This window comes from Lepus europaeus, chromosome 5, assembly GCF_033115175.1.
Source record: "Lepus europaeus isolate LE1 chromosome 5, mLepTim1.pri, whole genome shotgun sequence".
Taxonomy (NCBI): domain Eukaryota; kingdom Metazoa; phylum Chordata; class Mammalia; order Lagomorpha; family Leporidae; genus Lepus; species Lepus europaeus.
The window spans coordinates 28,851,002-28,875,236 of record NC_084831.1 but is presented as its reverse complement, the minus strand read 5'-3'; the positions used below and the strand labels follow the sequence as shown (position 1 = coordinate 28,875,236).

At 55.7% G+C, this 24,235-nt stretch overlaps 1 protein-coding gene across 1 annotated transcript in view; it reads left to right on the top strand.

Moving 5' to 3' along the window:
• The window catches only part of GRIK3 (glutamate ionotropic receptor kainate type subunit 3), a 225,202-nt gene that overhangs the window by 140,958 nt on the left and 60,009 nt on the right, over positions 1 to 24,235 (top strand). Inside the window, exons 2-5 of the mRNA XM_062193266.1 lie at positions 1,599 to 1,775; positions 10,426 to 10,683; positions 17,342 to 17,523; positions 19,306 to 19,359. Of these exons, the coding sequence (XP_062049250.1) occupies positions 1,599 to 1,775; positions 10,426 to 10,683; positions 17,342 to 17,523; positions 19,306 to 19,359 (671 nt within the window). The remainder of the gene's footprint in view (positions 1 to 1,598; positions 1,776 to 10,425; positions 10,684 to 17,341; positions 17,524 to 19,305; positions 19,360 to 24,235) is intronic.

Genomic DNA, 24,235 nt, shown 5'->3' with positions numbered 1-24,235 from the left:
GAGCCTTCTAGGGCCTATCTGTCCTTCTGTTGATCTATCTGTATTTTCATTTGCTCCCGCAACATGGTTTTAATTAGTTTGGCTTAATGATATATTGTAAAATCTGGCAGCACAAGTCACCTCTCATCATTAAAACATGTTTTGATCATCAGCTTATGTTTCATCTCCCAGATACATTTTAGAGTCATTCTATCAAGTTAAAAAAAATCCTTCCACAGTGCTGATTGGAATTGAATTCAGCTGGAAAATTGGGGCTGGCATTGTGGTGCTGCACGTTAAGCTGCCGCCTCCTATGCCGGCATCCCGGATGAGCGTTGGTTGAGTCCTGGCTGCTCCACTTCCAACCCAGCTCCCTGCTAATGCGCCTGGGAAAACAGTGGAAGATGGTCCAAGTGCTTGGGTCCTGGCCACCCGTGCGAGAGATCCGAATGGAGTTCCAGGCTCCAGGCTTTGGCCTGGCCCAGCCCTGGCTGTTGTGGCCTTTTGAGGAGTGAGCTAGTGGAGGGACGATATCTCTCTTTTTCTGTGTCTCTCCCTCTGTAACTCTGCCTTTCAAAATAAATAAATCCTTCATTTAAACTGAAGAATTAATTTGGAGAAAATTGATACCTCTCCCCTCGATCCCTACCATCCAGGAATACCACGTGCGTTCTCGTCTTAGTGTTTGTATCTCTGACTTTAAGGTATTTTCACTTTAAAATTGAAAATTGCACCCTCCCGACTTGGTTTATTATTACTTATTTAAATTTTTGCTGATGTTGTGAAGAAAACCCTTCAGCCGTGAAGTTTTCCTACTGGCTGTCACTGATATGAAAAAAAAAAAAACACTATTAATTTGTGCAAACTGATCATTTAACTTCTCCACTGACTTACTTGTTTTCATACTTAGGGAGTATTTTAAGGGTTTTTCAGGGGACGTTTCTATCATTTACAAATAAGAATTTATTTCCTTCCAAAAGTTCTGCCTCTAAATTCATTTCCTCTTTTATTTCATCCGTGAATGGTGTGGCATAAATCTTTGCCCAAGTCTTGTTTTCTGTTGTTTTCCTTTAATGAGGGTGCCTCTGGTGTTTCACCATTAGTGTGATATTAAAGAGCGATTTGAGCTCCAGATGCTTCAAGGAAGTGTCTCTTCTGGAGTGGTTTTATTAAGCGTTCTTAACAGCAGTGGATATTGGATTTTATCCAGAGCTTTCCTGCATTTTGCAAGTTGCTCAGACGTTGTCTGGGTTTGTTTTTGCCTTTGAACTACTGATGTGGTCGAATGATAGTCATAGATTTCCTCATATTGAACCAGTCTCACATCCCTGGAATAAACCTCCGCATGGCCATGGCGTTGTTATAATATCCTGGTAGAGTCCCCTTGCCGGAGCCCAGTGGAGGATTTTCAGAGCAGTGTTAATAAGTAGGTAATTTTATTTTGGCCCTGTCGGGCTCTGTCATCAGGAAGTTGCTAGTTGAGTGAAATGAACTGGAAGGGCTTGTTTATTTCTCGTGCTCGGGCAGTTTTTAGTTGTGGCCGTTATCTGGGATTTTAGTGACTGGTGGGGTGGGGAACCCTTGCCTCCCCAGCGCACACCATGTTGCCTATCTCACAGGGGGAATCTTCGAGTATGCCGACGGCCCCAACGCCCAGGTCATGAACGCCGAGGAGCACGCCTTTCGGTTTTCTGCCAACATCATCAACAGGAACAGGACTCTGCTGCCCAACACGACCTTGACCTATGACATCCAGAGGATCCACTTCCATGACAGCTTCGAGGCCACCAAGAAGGGTGAGTGCTGTCTTCCCAGAAGGGGCAGGGGTGGGGCTGTGTTCACTGTCCAAGGTCCTGCCCGTGGACCGGAGCTCTGGGTGGTTTTGGAGCCTGGAGTCTTTTGTGTGTGAACCCGGGACCTCCCTGCCCCAGGCCCAGTGCAGTCCCCTGGGAGCAGGAGCAGTGCCACTGACACAGGCTATGAGAGGCTGCAGGGGTGGGGGTGAGAGGGTGGGAGCCTCACTCTGGGCTGGGACCGGCAGTAAGGCAGCCAGCCCCGGTCTCCAACATCTCTGAACCAAATCAGGCATTTGGCAAACTCACCACTTCCTTTCTTCATTTTATTTTATTTTTAGTGGACACATAATAATCGTAAATATTCATGGGGTACAAGGTGATGCTTTGGTGCGTGTTTTCATTATGGAGAGGTCGAATCAGAGTAATCAGCCGATCCATCACCGCAAACGTTGATCTTTTCTTTGTGATGAGAACATGCACAGTTTCTCTCTTAGCTAGTTCGTAGTCACCTTGCTGTGAAAACGAGTGGCTTTCTTGCACTGAAAACCTATCCAGACATAGACGTTGCCTAGTAGTTAAGATGCCCTTGTCCCATAGCAGAGTGTCTGGGTTCAAGTCCAGGCTCTGCTTCTGACTCCAGCTGCCTGCTAAGGTGGACACTGGGAGGCAGCAGTTAATGGGTCAAGGATGGTGGGGAAGAATGAGAAACAGGGTAAGACTGGAAGCAGAATGGAAAAGGCTGGTTATTTGAAAGAGGCAAATTGATGCCCTTGAAAAATCTTCGTTGAGCACCGGCTGTTGAGGATCCTGAGGTGCACACGGCAGAGATGGGCAGCACTTGCCACCGTGGGGCTTGTGGCTGGTGTGACTGAAACAGCAGGTGCTGGACTGGGAGTTCAGGCTTTAAGTCAGGAAGGGGAAGATGGACCCTTGACTTGATCCGGGAGTGCGTGGTTACATGAAACAGACACCTACTCCAGCTAGCTCGAGACAAACATAAGCACCACTCAGATCAAGCTAGAGACCACGCAGGCTTCCGCCACAGCCCTCGCAGTCATTACCCCCCCACCCCCACCCAGGGCCCTGGTGCCACGCGCTAGTGTTGTCTTTGTGTGCACTTCACGTACACAGAGCCATGCCGTGTCTACTTTTTGAGCCTCGCTCCTTCTGGGCAGCCTGTCCCTGAGAGCCGTCGATGTTGTTGGCCATAGCAGTAGTCCCTTCTGCACTGATGTATGGGGACCCCTGATCTGAGCAGCTGCCACAGTTTGTAAAGTTTGTTTCACTTCCGTCGCACCTTTGGGTTGGTGCCATTTGGAGCTCTCACGGGCAATACTGCTATGAACACGCTCGTCCATGTGTTGCGGTGTGCACATGCGCTCTGTTTGCTGGGTGTATACGTAGGAGTGGAGAGTGGGCGGCCCCAGCTGTGTCCCGGAGTTGTGGCTCTGATCCGCTCTCCTCCACCAGCGCGCGAGCCTGGCACTTGCTCTGTGTCTGCACTAAGACAGTCACTTTTATTTTGCAATTTGGGCCATGCTGGTGGTTTCTGTAGTGGATAGCTCACTGTGGCTCTCTTCTGTATTTCCCTGATGACGAGGGATATTGAGCATATTCTCTCCTGCTAATAGGTCATTTGAATCTTCTCTTCCTTGGAGTGCCTTTTTAAGCCTTTAAGCCACTTTCTAAAAATTGAGGAATTTTCAGTACATTCATGAAAAATGTATATTAGGACAAAACTGTATGTGGGTTTCAAATTTTTTGCTGCGCCAAATTTAATGTATCTTTTAGTTCCATTTTTCTATGAATTTTTAAAGTACCTGTGTGTGTGCGCGCGCGTGTATGCATGTTTATATGTGTGTGATATCCATTGCACACTCTTTGTTTTTTAAATGTCTTTACTATTATTATTTATTTATTCAACAGGTAGAGATGTAGATAGTGAGAGAGAGAGAGAGAGAGACAGAGAGAAAGGTCTTCCTTCTGCTGGTTCACTCCCCAAATGGCTGCTACAGCTGGTGCTGTGCAGATCCAAAGCCAGGAGCCAGGTGCTTCTTCCTGGTCTCCCATGCGGGTGCAGGGGCCCAAGCACTTGGGCCATCCTCCACTGCACTCCTGGGCCACAGCAGAGAGCTGGCCTGGAAGAGGGGCAACTGGAACTAGAACCCGGCACCCATCTGGAATGCCGGCACCGTAGGCAGAGGATTAACCAAGTGAGCCACAGCTCCGGCCCCACACTCTTTGTTTTTAAAGATTTATTTATTTGTTTGAAAGGCAGAGTTAGAGAGGCAGAGGCAGAAGGAGAGAGAGAGAGAGAGAGAGAGAGAGAGAGAGAGAGAGAGAGTCTTTCATCTGCTGATTCACTCCCAATTGGCCACAATGGCCAGAGCTGCGCCGATACAAAGCCAGAAGCCAAGAGCTTCCTCCAGGTCTTCCCATGCGAGTTCAGGGGCCCAAGGACTTGGGCCATCTCCTACTGCTTTCCCAGGCCATGGCAGAGAGCTGGATCAGAAGAGAAGCAGCCATGACTTCAACCAGCGCCTGTATGGGATGCCAGCACTGCAGGTGGTAGCTTTACCTACTACACCACAGTGCTGGCCCCCATTGCACACTCTTACTAGTCTCTTATTTATTTACTTATAATTTACTTGAGAGATAGAGAGAGCCCTATTCACTCTTTCATTCTCCAAATGTCTATAGAAACAGAGCTGTGCTGGAGCAAGCGCCAAGGGCTAGGAATGGAACTCAGTCCAGGTCTTCCCTGCAGGTGGCAGGGATCCAAGCTCTCGAGCCGTCACCTGCTGCTTCCTAGGGTCTGCTCTAGCCACAAACTGGAATCAGCTGGTGGAGCTGGGATTAGACCCAGACACTTTGATATGGGATTTGATGTAGGGCATGAGCACCTTAACTGCTAGGCCACTCACCCGGCCAGTAGTAGCTTTTGGGGAGCAAAAGAAGTCCAGTGTATCAATATTTTCCATCATCATTCATGTCTTCTGTGTCCTGTATAGGAAGTCTTTGTCCTAAGATCATGAACGCATTCCCCCATATTTTCTTCTAGGAGATCTCTTGTTTCATCTTTCATAGTCCCCTTGAGAATCTATTTCAAATTGATTCTCTTTGTATGGTGGGAGGAAGGTGTTGAGATTTTTTTTTTTGTATGATGCTGGTGGGTGTGAAAACTTTAGCCTCTCAGGAAAACTGTTTGTATCTGTTGAGCTTTTGCATCTCCTAAAGCTTGTGCTGCAGGGATGTTCCCAGCTGCTTCAGGGATGGGAACCAAAAGATGGAAATAAATCAAGAGCCCATCGGTAGAACAGACAGACTGGGATACAGTCACACCATGGGATTTTGATCAGTAATAAAAAGAACAAAATCTCACAACACACGCATTATGGATGAGCCTCTCAGATGAAGTGCTGAGGAACAGCCTAGTGGTTACCTGTAGGGGAGGTGGTGGTGTGCACACTGGAAGGAGGTGAGAAAGAATATTTGAGAGCATTGAGAGCATCCTACATGTTGCCCAGGTAGTGAGGGAGAGGCAAGCATGCAATGGTTGGGCATAGTGGCGTCTCAGATGTCATAAAGTCACGTGTTGAAGATGAGCGCACTTCACTATGCTGCGCGAGGTCTCAGTGCCCAAGGAAGGCGGCTCGTTGTCCTTCAGGTAACACACCTAAGGCCGGCGGCTGGCCTCTGCTGGGCTCCCGAGTGCTGGTCTGATCCTGGCTGCATTTCTGCTTAGGGTTGGGTCTTGCTTCCTCATTGGGCACCTCCCATGCTTTGGGGAGCCCTGTGTTCCCACGCACTCTATTTCTCTCTTGACCTTTGCATTTCTGAACCACAGCATTGTTAAGACTCAGCTGAGGGGCTGGATTTGGACCTACCTCTGATTAATCCACCGATCCTGCCTCCCCCAGACAGAAGTCCCCGCCGCCGCTCCCTTCCCCACTAGCTGGACGGGGCCCTGGCACCGCCTGCCCCGCCTGCTCCGGTTGAATCAGTCCTTCCCTCTGCGTGAGCCCCAGGAGGTCATTCCCCATTAAAAAGGACTTTCAGTTATTGTCTTTATTTTTAAATGTGTTGTGGAAAATTAAAAGATGAGTGACTGCCAGGCAGGGCCCGAGCCAGCTACCCGGAGAGCGTCCGTGTTTTCTTCCAAGCCTGACCGGCGCGGGCCTGGAATCGACCCAGCGCTCCCCAGGCTCCTCTGCCTTCACTTATTCTCTGGGCTGCTCAATTCCTTTTAAGACACAAATTGATTGGGATAATTTTTGCTATAACTACAATTGCCATGGAAGGGGGCGGGAATGCATTCAGCCTGTGGACTCCTGCAATGATGGTGAACCATTGAGTTACTGTAAAATGACCAGAAAATGGATTCAAAATTGAAGCCACAAATAATGTAATTACTGCAGTGTGTGCTCAGGGCTGCCAGAAGGAGGGTTGGCTGCTGCCCTGGAAACATCTGGGGGTAAGGCTGCTGCGGGCACCACCACTCTCACCCCTGCCCTGGTCCCTTGGGGGCCGCGGCGTCCCTCCGAGCTGGAAAGGCCTCGTAGAGTGGAAGGGACCCCGAAGACCCAGGGAAAGGCCTCGTATGTGGAGAGAGACCAAGAGAAGAAGCAGGTAAAGGGCAGGGCTGATGCCTCCGGCTTCCCGACAGCGGGGTCTAATTACAGCACCTTGGCAGAACGCAACCCGGCGTGGCGGTCTTTGTTGTCATCTTCAATATCATCATTGTCTCACTGTCACCGTCAGTAGTGCCACACCCCTGCACCAGCACCACCAGCGACAGTGGTGTCGCCTCCGCGCTTACCAACCTCAGCAGTACAAGCAGCACCCCCTGCTGTCATCTCCCCTATGGCTACCATGGGAGCCACACCATCACCGTCACCATCACCAACCTCATGTTCCTCCTTCCTGCCGTCATCGTCACCGTCACTGTCACGGCCTTACCGTCGTCATCATCACCAGTCTCATCAGCGCCAACACCGCCACCATCCCCCTCATACCGGCGTCACCATCGGCTTTGTTACCACTTCTTCTCTCAACGTTCCTTCCGTCACCATCCTCATTGCTGTGACAGCGGGGGCCTCATCAACCCCAAGGTCGGTATACCCATCCCACCCCTGTAGTCACAACGTCAGCTTCATCATCTGTTTCACCCCGACCAACCCGGCCATCACAGCCGTCAGCAGCCCCACAACAGGATCTTCAGTGTCACGACTGCTGTTGCAGTGTCTCCCTCACTCCCCTCACGGTCAATGTCAAACTCAAAATCACTGCCTGCAAGAGCACTCCTGACAGCCCTCTGCACCCGCATGCTTTGTGCTTGGCCTGCACTCCTCCGCCTCGGTCAGACAGGGCGTCTGCACCTTGGACCTGGGGAGAGAGCGTGACCCAAGAGCTTGGGCTGTGTGGGGTAGCATTTGCCAGCTTGCTTTGAGGCATAGACCAAAGAAGGAAACTCAAGACAGGGTGAGGGGTGGGGGACGTGGTGGTGGGGAGAATGAGACAAGCAAGTGTTTCATCCAAGCCTTCCACCTGAAGATCCTAGGAGAAAACAACCTAGAGACAGGAAGTGGTAAGACAGAAACCAGAGAAAGCGGATAATAGCTAAAAGGTTCAAAGTAGATACAGGAGATAGAGCATCAGAGAAACCTACAGACTGTAGAGGGTGCTCACAGCCTCAGGTTTGGGCAGGAAGGCGTGTCCAGACCTCCATGGCTGTCACTGTCCCCAACTCCTCCATGTTGGTATCCAGCCTCCGTGGCCACAGGGTGACTCCCAAGTGGTCTCTCCCCACAGGGGACACCGTCTTTTACACTGACAGGGCGATTGAGGCACACACCTGACGCACCCAGACAGCAGAAGGATGGAGCCAGGGGGAGTCCAGGGGAGGGCAGGGCCTCCATGGGGACAGGGAACCCAAGAGGAGACCTGTCCCTGGACATGACGGTTTACCAACAGGCTCCCAGCTCCTGTTTCTGACATTTCTTTTCCCTGGGGTTGGTCTGAGGCACACACTCACCCCGAGTGGCAGCGCAGGGGCAAAATGGGGCTTTGCTGACTTGAGCTGTAATCCCCGCATCCTAGGAGCACCGGGAAGCCACCCCTCGCCCCTCTGTGTGTCCTCTTCTGCACTTGGCATTGAGCATCGGCTGTGAGGAATCCTGCATCTCCCAGGAGATGCTCTCGGCCCTGCTGCTGTGCCGGCCCATGTTCTAGGTGGTTCCAGAAGACTTCTGGCAGCAGCTAGCTGCCCCTGCCACTGCATTGCTGTGCCTTTCATCTTGGTCCGTCTCTGGTGTCTTTGGGGAACCACAGATCTCAGGAAAAATAACCACTTGCATAACATCTCCCATGTCCAGGAGGCACTGCAGATGGTGGGTGTTAGCCAAGAGGAAGAAAGCTCAAAACCTGCCATTCCAATGGGTCCAGAGCCACTCTGGATCATTCAGTGCCACCCTGGAGCCCAGCCAAGGAGGAGCCTCTCCCAGGGCCTGTGCTTTTGAGGGGCTGCCCCCTTCCCTGGGAGGGCTCTCCGCCCAGGACCAAGCAGAGGGGCTAAGGACACCCATCCACCAGGAGCCTGTGCCCTGCCCTCGGGGCATTGCTCTGAGCATCTAGAACCAGGAACTTCCTGCCCAGTTGGCTCTGAGAGCCCTGGCAGGGCCTGGGTCTGGCCTCCGGAGAGAGCTGTGCTTCCAGGGCGCCCACTTCCAGACGCTGGGTGTGACCAAGGGCAGCGCTTTGCAGAGGGTGCTGATTGTTCTTGGCCATAAGGGCTGGGGTGTCCACCTGGAAGGTGCCAGGCCCCTGATTCCTGGATGGAGCCAGAGGCACAAGGGAAGGGGGCAGGCCGGGGGGCTGGGGGCCTCGCCCACCCCTCACTGCCTACAGAAGGTTTCCAGCCTCACCTGACTGTCCAGCTCTCAGGAAAGGTCCATTTGCTGAGGAGGGAGAGACAGGGTATGTTGCGTTTCCCAGTTTGTTAGCTTGACCCTGTCTTCCAAGGTTTAAGTCTTCAGCCACACATGGACCTCCCTTTGCACTCTGGCCCTGAGCCCTGTGAATCTTTGTGGCAGTCCTGTCCCTGGTGGGTCACGAATCCACTGCGTGCTCACGCCTAGGTACCCTGTCCTGCCTCCTCCTGCGTGCATCACAGGTTCGTACGTGTGTGTGCGTGTGTGTGTATACACATGTGTGCAGTATTCCCACAGCCACAGGCTGGTAAGTTCACTGATGCTGGGTTGGTGCTGAGTTGGGGCTCTTACGGTTGTAAATGGTAGAAATACTCGGGCGAGAATAGAGCGGATTGGTTCATGTGACCAGAGCCCAGGGCTTCACTCCACCTGGCCCCTGTGGCTCCCTTGGCTCTGCTCACACTGAGTGCTCGCAGTCCTGCAGCTCCCTTTACTGGCACAGCTGCTGCAGCGCCAGCTCTCACGCCCCCTCTCTCGGCGGGGAGGTTCACGGCATCCCACTGGCTCTGACTGGTCCCATGACAAGGCTGGGAACAGGGGCCATGAGTGAGGGAATGAAGGAATGGCGGCGGGGGGGGGAGGGAGGTGCTTAGCCAGTGTGGCGGGACGGAGGTGGGGCAGTGATGACCCCCGTGTCAGAGCCAGAGGAGCCACAGCGGTGGTGGTGACAGGGGCTGGGAGAAGATGCCACAAGTGGGTCCTGCTCTGTGCCCCTAAGGACCTTGTCCTCTGCACTGAGACGGGAGTCCTGGGGCGAATGCGTGCCACAACCCACCTTACACCGAGAAGGGCTTGTTCTCGACCACTGAGCGCAGTGTGGATGGCAGGGCTGTCCCAGGCAGTGAGCAGAATGTGTTTTCCTGTTTGTTAGCTTGACCTTGACTTCCAAGGCTTAACTCTTTAGCTCCATCTGGTCCTTCCTTTGTACCTGGGCCCCAAGCCCTGCGGAGGAGACTTCTGCTGTATCCAAAGGGAGGAGGATGGTGGCTGCTTGGACCAGGGCAGTGGGCGAGGGGTATGGCTGCAAGCAGTGGTCAGGTTGCAAGCTGTATGGAAGCTGGAGCAGCAGGGGCTGCTGGGGGATGGGGCTGTGGGCTTTGAGAGACTGAGCCGAGTCCGGACAAAGCCAGGGGCTTGGCATCAGGGCCTGGGCCCAGACATTTGCTGCCTGCTGAGACAGGGGGTCAGGGAGGAGCTGGGGAAGCTATGTCTGGACGTCTCTGGTCTGGGATGCAGCTTCGATGTCCCCGTGGCCATGCAGAGGGAGAGGTGAGACGTGCGAGTCAGCTTTGGGGAACAGGTCAGGGCTGGAGACCGAAGGCGGAGAAGCACCAGCCAGTAGATGTCTCCTGTTTGTTTCTCAAGTTCCCCCCAGGACAGGAGGTGGCACAGGGCCTGGATGCTTCTCATCACGGCTGTGGGCCTTTCTAAGTGCGAGTCTTGCCTCGCTGTCTTGCTCAGCATGCCTCTGACCCCACGAGGTCAAGGCTGTTGGAACTCCCCTTTCAGACAGGAGCTTGAGAATCCGAGAGGTCGTCAGGCAGGTGCCCTCTGAGGGTGCCCCTCGCTCTTTCCCCGTGTATCTATGCGATCCTCACCTTCGCTGCCTCTCCCCGCTGCAGCCCCCCAGCACTGACCTGTGCCACCTCCCCCCGTTGCAGCCTGTGACCAGCTGGCGCTGGGCGTGGTGGCCATCTTCGGGCCTTCCCAGGGCTCCTGCACCAACGCCGTGCAGTCCATCTGCAATGCCCTGGAGGTGCCCCACATTCAGCTGCGCTGGAAGCACCACCCGTTGGACAATAAGGACACCTTCTACGTGAACCTCTACCCCGACTACGCCTCTCTCAGCCACGCCATCCTCGACCTGGTCCAGTACCTCAAGTGGCGGTCAGCCACCGTGGTCTATGACGACAGCACAGGTGGGTGGCGGGGCCTACGCTGGGCTGGAGGCGGGTGGCCGGGGTGGGGAAGGAGGCCGAGCCCAGGGATCAGGAGTTTCTGTTTGCCACTGGGGAGAAGTGCGTGTCACACTGATGCTCGCCCCTGCTCTCATGCCTCACTCAACCCCAGGCAACCTGCCCTCCCCACCCCTGCAGTGCGCATGCTCCAGTGTGCATGCAGTACCTCCCCTGGCACCCACGTGTGCAACCACACCCACATCTGCACTCAGATGTTCCCATCTGCTGCAAACATGCCTGCTCTCACACTTGCACACTCACACTTGCTCACTCACACATGGCACTCATTTACGGCTGGCCTCGTGTTGAGTGTGTACGCACAGTGGGCAAACCACCTGGGCTTTACATCCCAGCTGCACTTCCTGTTGGCTGGGTAACCTCTTTCTGCCTCAGTTTCCTCATTCATAAAGCATAGGGATTAAAGGGCATAATGTGTGCAAGCACCTGGCACACAGTGAGTGTTCAGAAGTTAGCTTTTCACATGCACACCCACCTCTGCCCACCCTCACGCACAGACGTCAGCACACACCCAGCCATGCCCACACACAGACAGCAGCTGCTGCCCTACCTGCGTGACCACTTATTGTGGCCAGAGACAGGCCTGCAGAAGTGGGTGCTGGGTGCTTGTCTCTCGCTCCGGGGCGGAGAGAGGAAATGAGCCTGGGCCTATGGCTCTGAGCTGCAGGCCCAAGCTGACGCCCTGGAGAGTGGAGGTACCTGTCCCACACCCCCCGCCCAGCTGCAGCCAACATCAGGCATTCCTCTGGGTAGGATCTCGTTGGCCCAATCCTGCCCAACCTCCCAAGTCAGGCTGGGCCCTGGCTTTCAGAAAACTCTTGCTACAATGTGGTCCCCCCACCTCTGCATCCCAGGCCTCTTAGCGTGGGCCGAGTGCACACTGGGCAGACATCCACTGGCCAGTGCAGCAGACACTCTGGGCTTTTCCTTTAGGCTTCACCCACTGCCAGGAGCTGGGGAAGCCTTGAAGAATAAGTCAGTCATGGTGTGGTCCTGGCAGGCTCTGCGTGCTGTGGGAACGTGGGCAGGGCACCCTGGGGCTGTCTGTGGAAGCTCTATGCAGGGAGATCATGGGCTGCAGCAAGTCGCCAGTGGGACCTGGACACGCAAGGGGCAGGAGGGAGAGCCTTGGAGGTGCTGACCCTGACACATCCTGATGTGAATGCCCGGGACAGGCACAGCCCCGGGGAGTCCTCTGGGGGAAGCAGAGAAAGACTCCTGGATCCGTGCCTTAGAAAGACTCCCACTTCCCCGGCACACACCAGGTGGTGCCCGTGTGGCCTCATGTGGTGCATGTGACCCTCACACTGACTCCAGGGAGTGAGAACGAGGCGGCTGGCCCTGCGCACCATTCCCGGCAGCAAGTGTCAGAACCGGCCTGCACCTGCAGGCCTGCTGGAGTCCCAGGCCCGAGCTCAGAGCCCGCGTGGAGCTGTGTGTTTCTCCTCCTCCTCCTTCCCAAAGACTCAAGTCCCAAGATATTTCTTAGCCCAGCCTCTTCAGAGAGGGTGACCTTGGCAAGTCACTTAACCCATCTGGCCTCGCTCTGCTTGCGTGTCAAGAGCTCCACAGCCAGCCTCACAAGAGCCCTCCAGCTCTCCGCCGCCTGTGATTCAACAGTGCTCCTCGATTACCTCCTCGTGGGGAGTGCGAATAGCAGGCAGAGGCTCCCTCGGGGAAGCCAGCCAGAACGCTGTTGATGTATCTCCGTGTCTCTAAGCATCGTACAGGTCGGGCTGCACCCCAAACACCAAGCTGAGCAGGGACTCCCCCCCGACTCCGGCTTAGTGCCCCCAGCTCAAGGGCTCCACTGCTGAGAGGCGCTCCTGCCCAGCTCCGGCCCTCTCCCAGCTCCTGTGGCGTGTGGGATGTGCCACTCTAAATGATTGCTATCACTTCTTCCACAGCACGAGCTCTGGGCGCCTCCAAGATTTAGCACGGGGCCTGGTACAATGGAGCTGGTTTTTAAATGTTGGGGGAACTGAATTGAATTGGATGGGATTGAGCTGAATTGAAAATCAAGTTGAATTAAACTCTAATTAAATATCGCAAGGAGGAGTAGAAGGGTGAAGAAATGAAGATGTTGTTCCTGTCTCCCTTGGACTAGTTCATCATACTACAGGGAAGAGGGTGCCTGCGCAGAGGCCACTGGTCATTCCAGGCCACAGAGCCAAGAATCCAGGGAAGGGCATGGACGGTCAGAGCCGGGAGCCTTGGGGAGTGGAAGCTCCGTGTCCCTGGTTGGTCTGAGCTGACTGCACAGAGCGGGAGAGAGATGAGCTGGGCCCTGAGACGGCTGGACAGCGAGGGCATGGCAGGTGCAGGGACAACACGAGGAGGTGGTAGTGTGTGTGGCAGTCTCATCAACTGAGTGGCCTGGCAGAGGGGGCAAGGATTCAAGTGCAGCGGGGCAGGGTGGAGGGAGCTGGGATGGTGCTGCTAGTCGCTGAGTTCAGACTTTGTGTTCTGAACGGCCAAGGGCCCCTGGGAGTGGTGGAGTGCAGGAGGAGAATGACACAGGAGAGTTCTGGGGAGCCAGGCCCAGGGAGGGCAGGGGGAGAGCCTGGAGCAAGAGCTCTGATGTGCAGGTGGCTGTACTGGTGTGGGCAGGATCAGAGGACGCTGAATTTGAGGGGGTGCTTGGTTGGAGGAGAACTTGAGGCCAAGATGGAAGAGAAGACGTGGCCGTGAGCAGGGTGCTGTTGAAAACATGTCGCTGGAGTGTCCTGGGTGCAGAGCAGTCTGCCCTGCAGTGCTGGGGCCTCCAGGGTGGTGGGAGTCAGGGAGGGGGAGGCCCTCCAGAGGAATACGCTGGTGTCACAGTGGACACCATAGCAGTGGAACCGGTCAGAGCGGGTGCCACGGCCAGGAGCTTTCTTTCCCACATGCCTCTAGCACGTCCTGTCCAGTGCCTTGGTCTTTAGCTCTGATGGCCTAGAATTAGCAGTGACCCCTGGGTGGGCAGCCACACCCTGGTAACGTGTTGGACTACCCAGAGGATGACAGGGTAGCTTCTTCACGTCACCATCCTTTCGGGTGCCCAACGCACCCAGTCCTGCAATAGTTAATATTTAGACTTTAATCCAACATGCTCTTTTTTTTGAAATTTTTTTTTAAATTTCAATTGACACATAATAATTGTACTTTCAACATGATTTTTCAATTCCACTCAACCCAATTCAATTCGATTCAGTTCAACAACATCTGAATCCATTGGGGGCAGACTGCTGTGGTCAAAAAAGATGACGGGTATGAGGGACTCAGGACTGAATGTGACCAAGCAGTAACACAAGGGTGCTTAAGAAAGTGGGTGGAAAATGCAATTACGAGACAAGTTGACTTCAGTGCCAAAAAAATTGAAATCTATGCAGTTTTTTCATAATTTGCATTTTCCACCCACTGAGGATCCCTCAGATAACCTTGGTGATGAGTGATGGGGAGCAAGAGGCGTGCTCCCGGGATCTGCATCTTTCAAGGGGCAGGACGCCGTGTGCGTCACCAAACCCGTGCGGGCAGAGCAGGTTTCGGCAGCTGTGTCCGTCAGGATGTTCTATAACAGGCAGCCACACTCAAACTGACTTGCGGAACCGCTTAGTCTCCCCGCCGACAGGAAGTCTGTATGGGGGCCTGTCCAGGGCTGCTTTAGCAGCTCCACGGAGTCGGGCTGCAGGCCAGGACCGCCACACTCTCTCAGCTTGCTCCTCACCATCGCAAGCCCCACCGCCACACGTGATGACATCCCCAGCAGGAAGGAAGGTGGTAGTAGCCAAAGGGGATTTTCTTAGTGGGACCCAGGCCTCTTCCCAGGGAGAAAAGCCCGTGTCAGAATCCTCTAGAACGCAGTCCTGGTGCCGCTCACTGGGCCCACACCTCCTGCTCTGGACACTATCGTATGAGAACGGGCTTGCCGTCGATTGGCTCTTGCCAACCAGGGATTATCTCTGGCGACAGGCACACTGCCAGCCACACAGAATCACAGTTCTTTGAACAAACAATATTGCCACGTAGCAAACCACCCACAAAACTCGGTGACTCAAAATCCTAAACGTGTGCTGAGCTCATGATAAGGTTGGGGACTTACTAAGCTTGGACAGGCAGAATATGTTCTGGCCTCAGCTGGATCCCTCCCCCACCTATTGGTTGGTCAAGGCTGTCCTTGACTGGGGTGACAGGCATAGCCCCGCTGTCCGCCCCCCCCCACCTGCCTCTCCTCCATCAGGCTCGCCACAGTGGCCGAAATGCAAGAGAACAACTCAGTTTGCGATGCCTTTCCAGGTGTCTGCCTGGGCCGTGCCTGCTCACACCCCGCTGGCCAAAGCAAGCCACACGGGTCAGCCCAGGGGTGGGCAGTGCAAAGTTACAAGGCCAAGGGTGTAGATACAGGGGAGAGGAAAGGACTGGACTTGTCCTTGTACTCTACCCGCCTGGAGAGAGACTGTTGAGACCAAGGATACATGTACCATCAGCTTTGCTGTGCCTCCACCACCTAACTGAATCTATGCACAAAGACTAACCGGTGTCCAGGGCAAAGGAAAGAAGGGAGTCAGAGAAGGTCCCCAGCCTCGAAGCAAAAGGTCCCCTCTGTCGTTTGATCCCATAGCCAGCATGCAGTGGGCCTTGGGTTCTTTATCCTTATGCCCGGGGTAGAAATCTCTGCCCTGCCTGCCTTCTAGGATCGGGAGAAGCTTAAATAGGGTAATGAATGCAGAAGTGCTTCGTAAGTGAAAAGTGCGATTCCGGCAGCCGTGATTCACTGCGGATATTTTGAGAGAGACGGATTCGGGAAGCAGCCGGGAAGGACGGCGCGTCTCGGGGCAGCAGAGTCCTGTGGCGGGCAGGGCCTCCTCGGGGAATACACTGATGGGAAGGAGGTCTGACACGTGCTGCTGGGGAATGTGGGTCACCGAGCATTACACGGGCCGATGTGCTTGGATGACAAGAAGGCCCTGGTGGCCTCTGCTCTGGCATCCAGCCTGTCCCTGGCCTCGTGTCCCGGGCCCCCGAGGTCCACGCGCCCGCTGATGTCGCGCAGGAGCGTGAAGACCAAGCAGGGGGCAGGGGGCTGTGCCCTCCGGGCCATGCGGGGTAACAGGCGTGAAAGGGCAGCCTCAGTGGGCCAAAGCAAAAGTTTCTGGATGCACAGGGAGGAGCCAGGCCTGGCTGTAGGCTTGGGCATAGCTGGTGGCCTCCCCTTCCTTTGCTAAGGTCCCTTGCTGTTCTTGTCCTCGTCCCTACCGTCCCCACCGAATGTGGTGTTAGGAGGCGCTGGGACACCTGCTTGATCCAGACCCCTCCAGGCCTCCAGAGCCTTCTTCCAACCCATGCTCCTGGCTTGGAGGCTGACCTGTGGGCGGGGGTTCCTGATACCCATGGCAAAGACTAGAGCTAGGGGTAGATCCCCCTGAGTCACAGACTGAGGTGGAAGGAGGGGTTTGCTCCTCAAAGGAAAACCCAGGTGTGGCTGATGGGGTTGGGGGCAGAACGGGGCTGTGAGAAGAAGGGAGCTGGGATGCAGACACTGCGCTCCGAGTGCGGCTGGGAGCCAGGCCGGGGAGGGCAGGGCCTGTGGGGACCTGGCTCTGTGCTGGCTCAGCCCCTCCTGCCAGGGCATGGGGAGCAGCAAGCAGAAGAATCAGCAAGAATGGACCTCGAAATAGGGACAGAAAGGAACTTAATTAGACCTAAGCAAGCCATTTGTCTCCAGGAAGTGACATTCAGTTTTCCCTGGAAGTCCCCAGATGAAGTGGTTTTACAAAATGCCAAGGTGGAGGATGGATTTTTCAGTGTGGGGAGGAAAACACACTCTCAGTCAATCCAATTATGGTAATTCTTGCGAAGTTCCAGCCAAGTGCCAGGCACCATGCGCGGAGCTGTGGGGAGCCAGCCCCGGGGTCAAGGTGCTCACAGCAGGACGAGGGGCGGGAGGGGAGGCCAATGTTGAGGAAGCAGGCTACTGAGCTGGGGATGAGGGACTGTTTGCCTTTGGAGGAGGGTCTTTTCTGAACACAGCAAGAGGGAGGGCTTCAGGGGGGAGGTGATCGCAGAACGGGAAGAATGGGTGGGGGTTACCAAGTGAGCCTGGCTTGGGGTAGAAGGGAGCTGCCTTTTGTGCCCACATCCTGGAAACAGGTTTGCTGGAGATGTTTAGGGAAATTACGTCCCGCATCTCAGTGTTGGGGCTGGGGAAGGAAGACTGGCGGCCTCTGGCTCAGGCTCTGTAAGTCTCTCCCCCTTTCTGGGTTAGGGAGGAGCAGGTGGCTATGGCCAGTGGGAATTGCTACCTTGGCTTCCTTCCGAATCTGTCTATATATGTGTGAGTGTCCATGTGAACATAACAGGCCTTTATCTTCATATACACATGTGTTTCGAAGCCCTATCAACAGGCACGTGCATGGAACCATGTGTCTGTGTGTGTCCACAGCTGCCCTCAAATCTGTGTGCACACGCAGGCAGGTCCCAGTGTGTGCACACACGTGTACCTCCGTGTGCTCATGCACATGTCTTTGTGGGTCACATATCAGTGTCCCTGTGCGTCAGACCCGTGTGTACGCGAGTCTGAGTACACGCCCCCTCTGTGTCTCTTGTGTCCCGGGCTCCTCAGGGCTCATCCGGCTGCAGGAGCTCATCATGGCCCCATCGAGATACAACATCCGCCTGAAGATCCGCCAGCTCCCCATCGACTCCGACGACTCGCGGCCCCTGCTCAAGGAGATGAAGCGTGGCCGGGAGTTCCGCATCATCTTCGACTGCAGCCACACCATGGCGGTGCAGATCCTCAAGCAGGTGCGTGTCGTGTCGCCGCCATCGAGAGCTGGGGCTGCCTGCCACGCCCCCGCTCTCCTATCCCGGCTGCGCAGGGCCTCCCAAACGTTCATGGAAAATGCAGATTAGGAAAAGACCATAGGTCTCCAATTTTTTTGCACCAAGATAGGTCTTTTATAATTCCATGTTTCCACGAGCTTTTTGGAGTACCCTGATAGAGAAGAGATGGTGGCCAGGTCTGTCTGACTCCCTCGCTCCACCCTTTCTGGCTGTATGACCTTGGATGTCCCTCTCCTCCCCTGAACCACAAGGTCACCAGCAGCAGATTGGACACAGTGGTCTTCACACTCGGAGCTGGGGTGAGCATGCGCCATGTGCCCCAGCCCGGCCTGGGCGCGGAGGGCTGGGTAAACGCTGGCTTCTGCTCCAGTTCATGCAGGGGCGCGCCAGGGTTGCCACACAGGAGCAGAGCTTCGGGAAACACAGGGAGGGCTTGGCTGCCGGACAGCAACCCCAAGAATGCCTTGAGGCCTCGTGCAGTGACTCATGCCCTGCAGCCCGGCATTGGGTGTCGCTCTCCTATTACAGGAAGGGTCCTCCAGTTTCCTCCAGCCACTGCAGTGGGGGGAGGAGAATGGCTCTGGGTCCTGGAGGGGGCTGCACTCCTGAAAGCATCTCGAGGGGTGTCTGGGGGGCCAGAGCCCCTCCTCTGTGGATGGAGTTATTAACCCCGCCTTGTGTAGCTCCGCACATGCAGGCTACAGCTAGATAAGCAAAGCCAGGCCCCCATACGCGCCTGGCACTGGGCATGCAGCACCCGCTGCACCCAGAGCTCCCCGTCTCTTCCTGGCTTATTCAACATGGCCGTGGTGACCAGCGCAACTCTGGTGTGCCAGCGAACTGAGGCTCAAGGGAAAGACCACGGGCCCAAGGCCCTCCAGCCAGGAGGCCAGCGTTGCCCTAGGTCTGAGCGACTTGAAATCTTGTGGAATTCAAAGGGGGCGGCTGCTCCTCCCAGCCCAGGTTGGAGTGAAGCGAGGGCCAGGCCAGCGCTCAAGGCCTTCTGGGACCTGGCAGGTGCCGCGGGGGCTGCGTGTCTCCAGGCTGCAGGACAGTGCACAGCACTTTCAAAGCTTGCTTGACCTGGTGACATTTCCCCGGGGCGGTCTGTGGGCCACGTATGTTGCAGAGCTCTGTAGAAAGGGCACGGGAGTCATTACTGCTACAGACGGCAGGCCTCTAATCAAGCACGCAAAGTGTACGTAACATAGACTTCACAATGATATAAAGTCATAATCTCCCCCACAGCGGCCATGTAGCCTGCTCTGTGGTCAGACGGACCCAGGCAGCAGGGCTGGCTGGCTGAGTCTTTCAGGGAAGATCAGCGCCAGGATGGAGCCCCCGTCCCTCCCTGGGTCTGGCTGGGCTTCCTTGGGGGGAGGGGGGCTGTCTGGAGCCAGTGCGGTGAGCTCAGCCGAGTGGAGTCCAGGGCCCTGAGAAGAGCGGTAGTTGATGCATCGGTCAGCATTTCTCTATGCAGACCCAGGGATGCTTGGCAAAGGACAGGACCCCGCCAGGCTCTGCAGAATTAGAGTCTTGGAGAGCGTGGCCCCCAGCCCTGCCTGTTTGTCTGTGGTTCTCGATTTGCTGCACGCTGCAGTATGAAATGCACTGCTTGTCTACCAGCCAGTCGGTGTCACTTCAGAGGGGGTGGGTCTCAGACAGCACCCCCCCAGGACCCTCAGTGGTGCGGAGAGGCTGCGGGGTGTCCCGGAGGGCTGCTGACACTCTGCTTCCCCGCAGGCCATGGCCATGGGCATGATGACCGAGTACTACCACTTCATCTTCACCACTCTGGTAAGGTACCTCCACGGCCTGGCCCCGGGGCTGGGGCAGGGTGGGAGTGTCCCCGAGGAGGCCGGGGCCAGCCCATTGGGGACACTCGCTGCAGCCTCAGGGGACCCAGGCTGGCCTCGCTTCCCAAGACAGCAGCCATGGCTCCCAAGAAGGGTGCACAGGTGACTTTGCCCCCTGCCCACTTTGGAGAAGCCATGCCATGTGAGGATTGAGCTCAGTGTGGAAATCAGGCTGCTTCCTGGCCATGGGATCCGGGCAGAGTCATTCAACCTCGCTGCCTCAGTTTCTTCCTCTGCAAACTGGGCCTTTTCCTCCTAGGGCTTTTGGAAGAACCGAATGAACCAGTAGGGTAAAATGTTGAGAGCAGTGCCTGGTACATGCACTGCCGAGGGAGTATCAGCTGCCATCACTGCCATGATCCTCTGTGCCTAGTCCCCGTGTCCCCAGGCCAGCCCCAGGCCTCACACAGCAACAGGATGTGCCACTTTGATGCCTGCAACATGCACGCTGAAGTCTACCCCCTCGCTATCAGCCAGGCCAGCCCACCTGCAGCCTCCAGATGGGTTCTGTCCAGACTCTGAGAACATTTAGGGCCATTTAAACCCATTAGGATAATGAGTTGTGGTCTGAGCTCAGCAGAACAAAGAGCTCCCTGTGCCAGAGGGGCATTGACGCCGAGCCACCCTGCCTCGGAGCCAGGCGCCCTCAGACCTCGCTGGGGCCCTGGGTGGACCCCAGGCTGGGAGCGAGGGACAGCACTGCTAACCATCCCCCCGCTGGAACCAAGGATCCTGCTGCAGTCTGGCGAGGCCCTGCTGCTGCAGCCCTGCAGGCCCCTGACTGCGTTCATTCCTCCGCCCGGCACCCAGTAAACCCTTTCTCCCCCAGCACCTGTGCTGAACCGAGCGTCTCCATGGGGGCTAGGACTGTGGCCTTCGTCCCCATGTCTCCATCCCTGCCTCTGGCTCCCCTTCAGAAGACTTGTGCCATCACAGGCTGAGTGAGAGGCCTGGGACACTGCACCTCTGGCTCTAGGGGGCCAGGGCCTGGTGGTGGGTAGGAAGTTTGATGGTTGTACTGGGCCTTGAGGGTCAGTAGAAGTTCAGCAAGGGAGGGAGAGGACAAGTGCTCCATGCAGAGGGAACAGCATAAGCAAAGGCCCAGAGGCTTGCTCCGGGACGTGAGAGCCACCATGCACCTCCTTCAACTCCACATTATGTTGAGAGCTCCAAGTTGGCCAGGGTAGGGGCCTTAGCACCCTGGACTCTGGCAAAAGTTACAACCAAGGATTCCCACTCCCACCATGAGCGGATCGCTTAGCGGTTATCAGCTCCTCCCTGCTGTTACCCCAGGCCCCCACCTGCTGCATCCTTGGCCCATGGGGAGCTCAGGGGCTGCCCTGCATGCTCTCCTGATCCGGGGCCCAGACCTGGAACCACGCTGGGGAGAGGGGGCTCCCCGAGCCTGGTAGCTGACACCTGGCACCTTTTCCCAGGTCCCTGCAGGTTTCTGCCCACCCACGCTGGCTTCTCGGTGCCTTGTGGTGTCCCTGAAAGTCATCAGAGGCTCAGGGGCAGGCCAGCAGCACCCTCCTCTTCCTCCTCTGTCCAGGGCTGGAGCAAGACCAAGGAACAATAAGACTGGGGGAAATGGAACAGGACACAGGCCAGGAGCCCAAAGTTCTGTCCCCACTGTGGCAGCCCTCCCCGTCCCACCCTGGGCTCCTACGGTGCGATGCTGGCTTCTGGGTGCAGAGGGTTCAGCCGGCCCTGCCTCAGTCGCTCAGCACATTCTCCTCGAATCTCACCACGCAGGCCCACCTCCTTCAGTCCATGGGTAGTTTTTTTCACAATATGCGTTTTCCACAAATTTAAAAAATATTTATTTAATTAGTTGAAAGGCAGGGAGATCTTCCATCTGCTGGTTCATTCCCTAAATGGCTGCAATGTCCAGGGCTGGGCCAGGCTCAATCCAGGAGCCAGGAGCTTCATCAGAGTCTCCCATGTGGGCGACAAGGACCCAAGTACTTGGGCCACCATCTGCCACTTTCCCAAGCACATTAGCAGGAAGCTGGATTGGAAGCAGAGTGGCTGGGATTCCAACTCACATTCCTGCTGCTCCGTGAACTGTTTGAAGATTCTTTATACAAATGCCCTGTGGGTTCCTGACCCTGAACTAGGCACTGAGTGGGAGGGGGACACAAAGAAGAATCCCACCCAAAGCTCATGAGCCATCCGGCTTCCTTCGTGTGTGTAAGGACCGAGGACCGTGCCCCCAGTTAACCTCTCTGCCTCCAGCGCCCGGTACCCCACCGATGTTCATTCATGCCTTCATGCGTGGATGAATGAATGGGCGAGTGAATGCAGTACAATGTCAAGTGGAAAATAACGAGTGGAATTACCAGTGCATCATCATAGCCATAGTCAGCTGAGCCCAGTCAGAGCTAGACTTGGGGCTCGGGCCAGTTCTTAACCTCTCTGTGCCCCCTCTCCCTCTGTAGCAGGGTGACAGTCACAGCACTGTTTATAGAATGGCTGGGCTAACTAGTCAAGGCAGGGACATCAGTAAGGCGTGCAACCAGTGCTTGGCACTTGTTGCTGTGTTAAGTGTTTAAAAAACAAACTGATCGTGCTTAAGTTTGTGTGCTCCAAAGACCCTGTCCACCCCACCCAAAGCACGGCACAACTGCAGGGCAGCAGGACTATCCCAGGTGAACAGAAAAGTGGAAACTGCGGCTCGGAGAGGTCGCTCGGCCAGCAAGGGGAGGAGCACGCAGCTTCCCCACCAGGTGCTGTCCCGCTCCGATTCCTGCTGCTGACACCTGTCAGGCTGGAAATTCACCTCTGACCGGTTCCCATTCCACACTGGCCGGGCATGGCCACTGACGCTAAAGGGGCAATCCGAGCCCCGACAGATCCCAGCAGCACCCACGCCTTCCAGGCTCAAAGCCCTCTGTGCCTCGGCTGGCTCCTGCTCGCCCAGCTGAGGCCGGCAGGGCAGAGTCCTCGCGCCCCGCCCACTGATGGGGACATTGGGCATCTGGGAAGTTGCGTGCCCTTGTGCACAGGTCAGGGCAGAGGCCTTGGCTCCCAAGTCCGTGGCTGTGCCGGTGCGCTGCCCTTCCTCCCCACGCCCCTGCACAAGGTCAGGAGAGGAGAGCCCCTCCAGGGCCGCACAGTCCTGCGGTGGAATGCGGAGGGGCTCCCCACACGTCAGGACGTCTGCTGGCTGCCCCCACCTGCAGCCGAATCCTCTTTCCCAACCTACAGCCTCCTTCCAGCTTCCAGTCCTGCTGGCTCCAGGCTCCACCTCGTGACTCTACTTCTTTGTACCCATTGGTCAGCCGGGGTTGTCCCAGGGACAGCAGTGGCATTTGGCATGTGTGCCCTTCCCTTTAGGAAACCCACGTCATCAGCTCTTGGCCTCTAACTGGTTCTCCAAACTTGTGTCTCCCGTGCAGAAGACATTTTAATTACCCCAGCTGCCATTATCTGTTACAGCCAGCCCTGAGCCCTTCCCAGATAACCCCGCATTCATCAACCCCGGCTGAGCCCCTGGTACATGGCATGTGTAGGTAAAAGCCTGGAGGTGAGAAAAGAATTATAATAAATTAATAGATAAGCAATCACAATTAATGCCACTTCCTGGCAATAACAGTTATATCATGGGAAAGATATTTTCATCTGTCATTCCTTAAGGCGATGTTTTCCGAGCTTCGGCTTCTACCCATTCAGACCCGTGGGGTGCTAATGAATTAGTCTATTATGTTATGCTGAATGTTTCTAAAAGGTCCCTCGTCGATACTGAATTCAGTGTGTCAACATTTGGCAACCAGAACGCAACTTTTTGCCAAGCAGTAAGGTTGCCCACAGTTCACTGTGTACAGCACTTGGGGTCTTGGCCCAGAGCAGTTTGGACAAAAAAAAAAATGGAGCTGGACAAAGAGGGTTCTTCATCAGCTGCCCCACCAGCCCCACCCCACCCCATGTCGTGACTGCCATCATGTCATGGGGATGGGGCACCCTGGGCCACAGCCCTGCAACACGGTGCAGCTAAGCCCAGGCTCAGGAGTGACAGGGAGGAAGGTGACCCCCAGCATCGGCACCCTAGCATACTCCCCCCGCCCCCACCCAGGCTGTGACTGAGCTGCTGGGGGAGGCTCAGCAGGCCAAGAGCAGTAGCCCAAGGCCGGGAGGACTGGTCTTGCTGGCACCCCAGCCCCTACGCAAGCCGTGGGTGCTGCCTTCACACTGTCAGGTTGGGCTCCTGTCCTTGCCGGGTCATGGAGGCCCCAGGCAAGCTAATACTATGGCACCTTTCAAGTCTTAGACGCAGACAACAATGAATTGGTGACGAGGCAGAGCCCCATGCCAGGAAGGGTGAGGAGAGCGCCCCCTGGAGGCAGAGCTCAGCTTTGCCAGGGCTCCAGCAGTTCGGCTCCAGCCCAGACTTGCGTTCAAGACCTTGCAATACAAAATCCTTGCAGGTCCCCAGGCCCTGCTGAGTTGCTTGTTCCTGGTGCCGTCTCCTTGTGGGTCTCATGCATCCACCCCAAGCAGTTGTCTGAGTCATTCCTAGCCCCCAGCCCCATGGAAGGCTCCCCCTGGGAGGAGGAGGTGCCATGCTGTGTCCCAGGTTTCTCCCAGCACTGGGTCGATGCCCCAGCCTGTAGCTACTGCTGGATGGGCCTTCTGCTCACCGCAGGTGACAGGAGTCTTTGGCTCAGGGACTCAGTGGGGAGACAGACCCAGACCCAGAAGCCATTTCCAGTAAAACAAATACCCAGAGGCCCCAAGATGAGAACAGAAGTACCTTTGACTTACCTTGTTGTGCATGGGTGGAGAATTAGTCGGGGAGGCTTCCTGGAGGAGGTGAT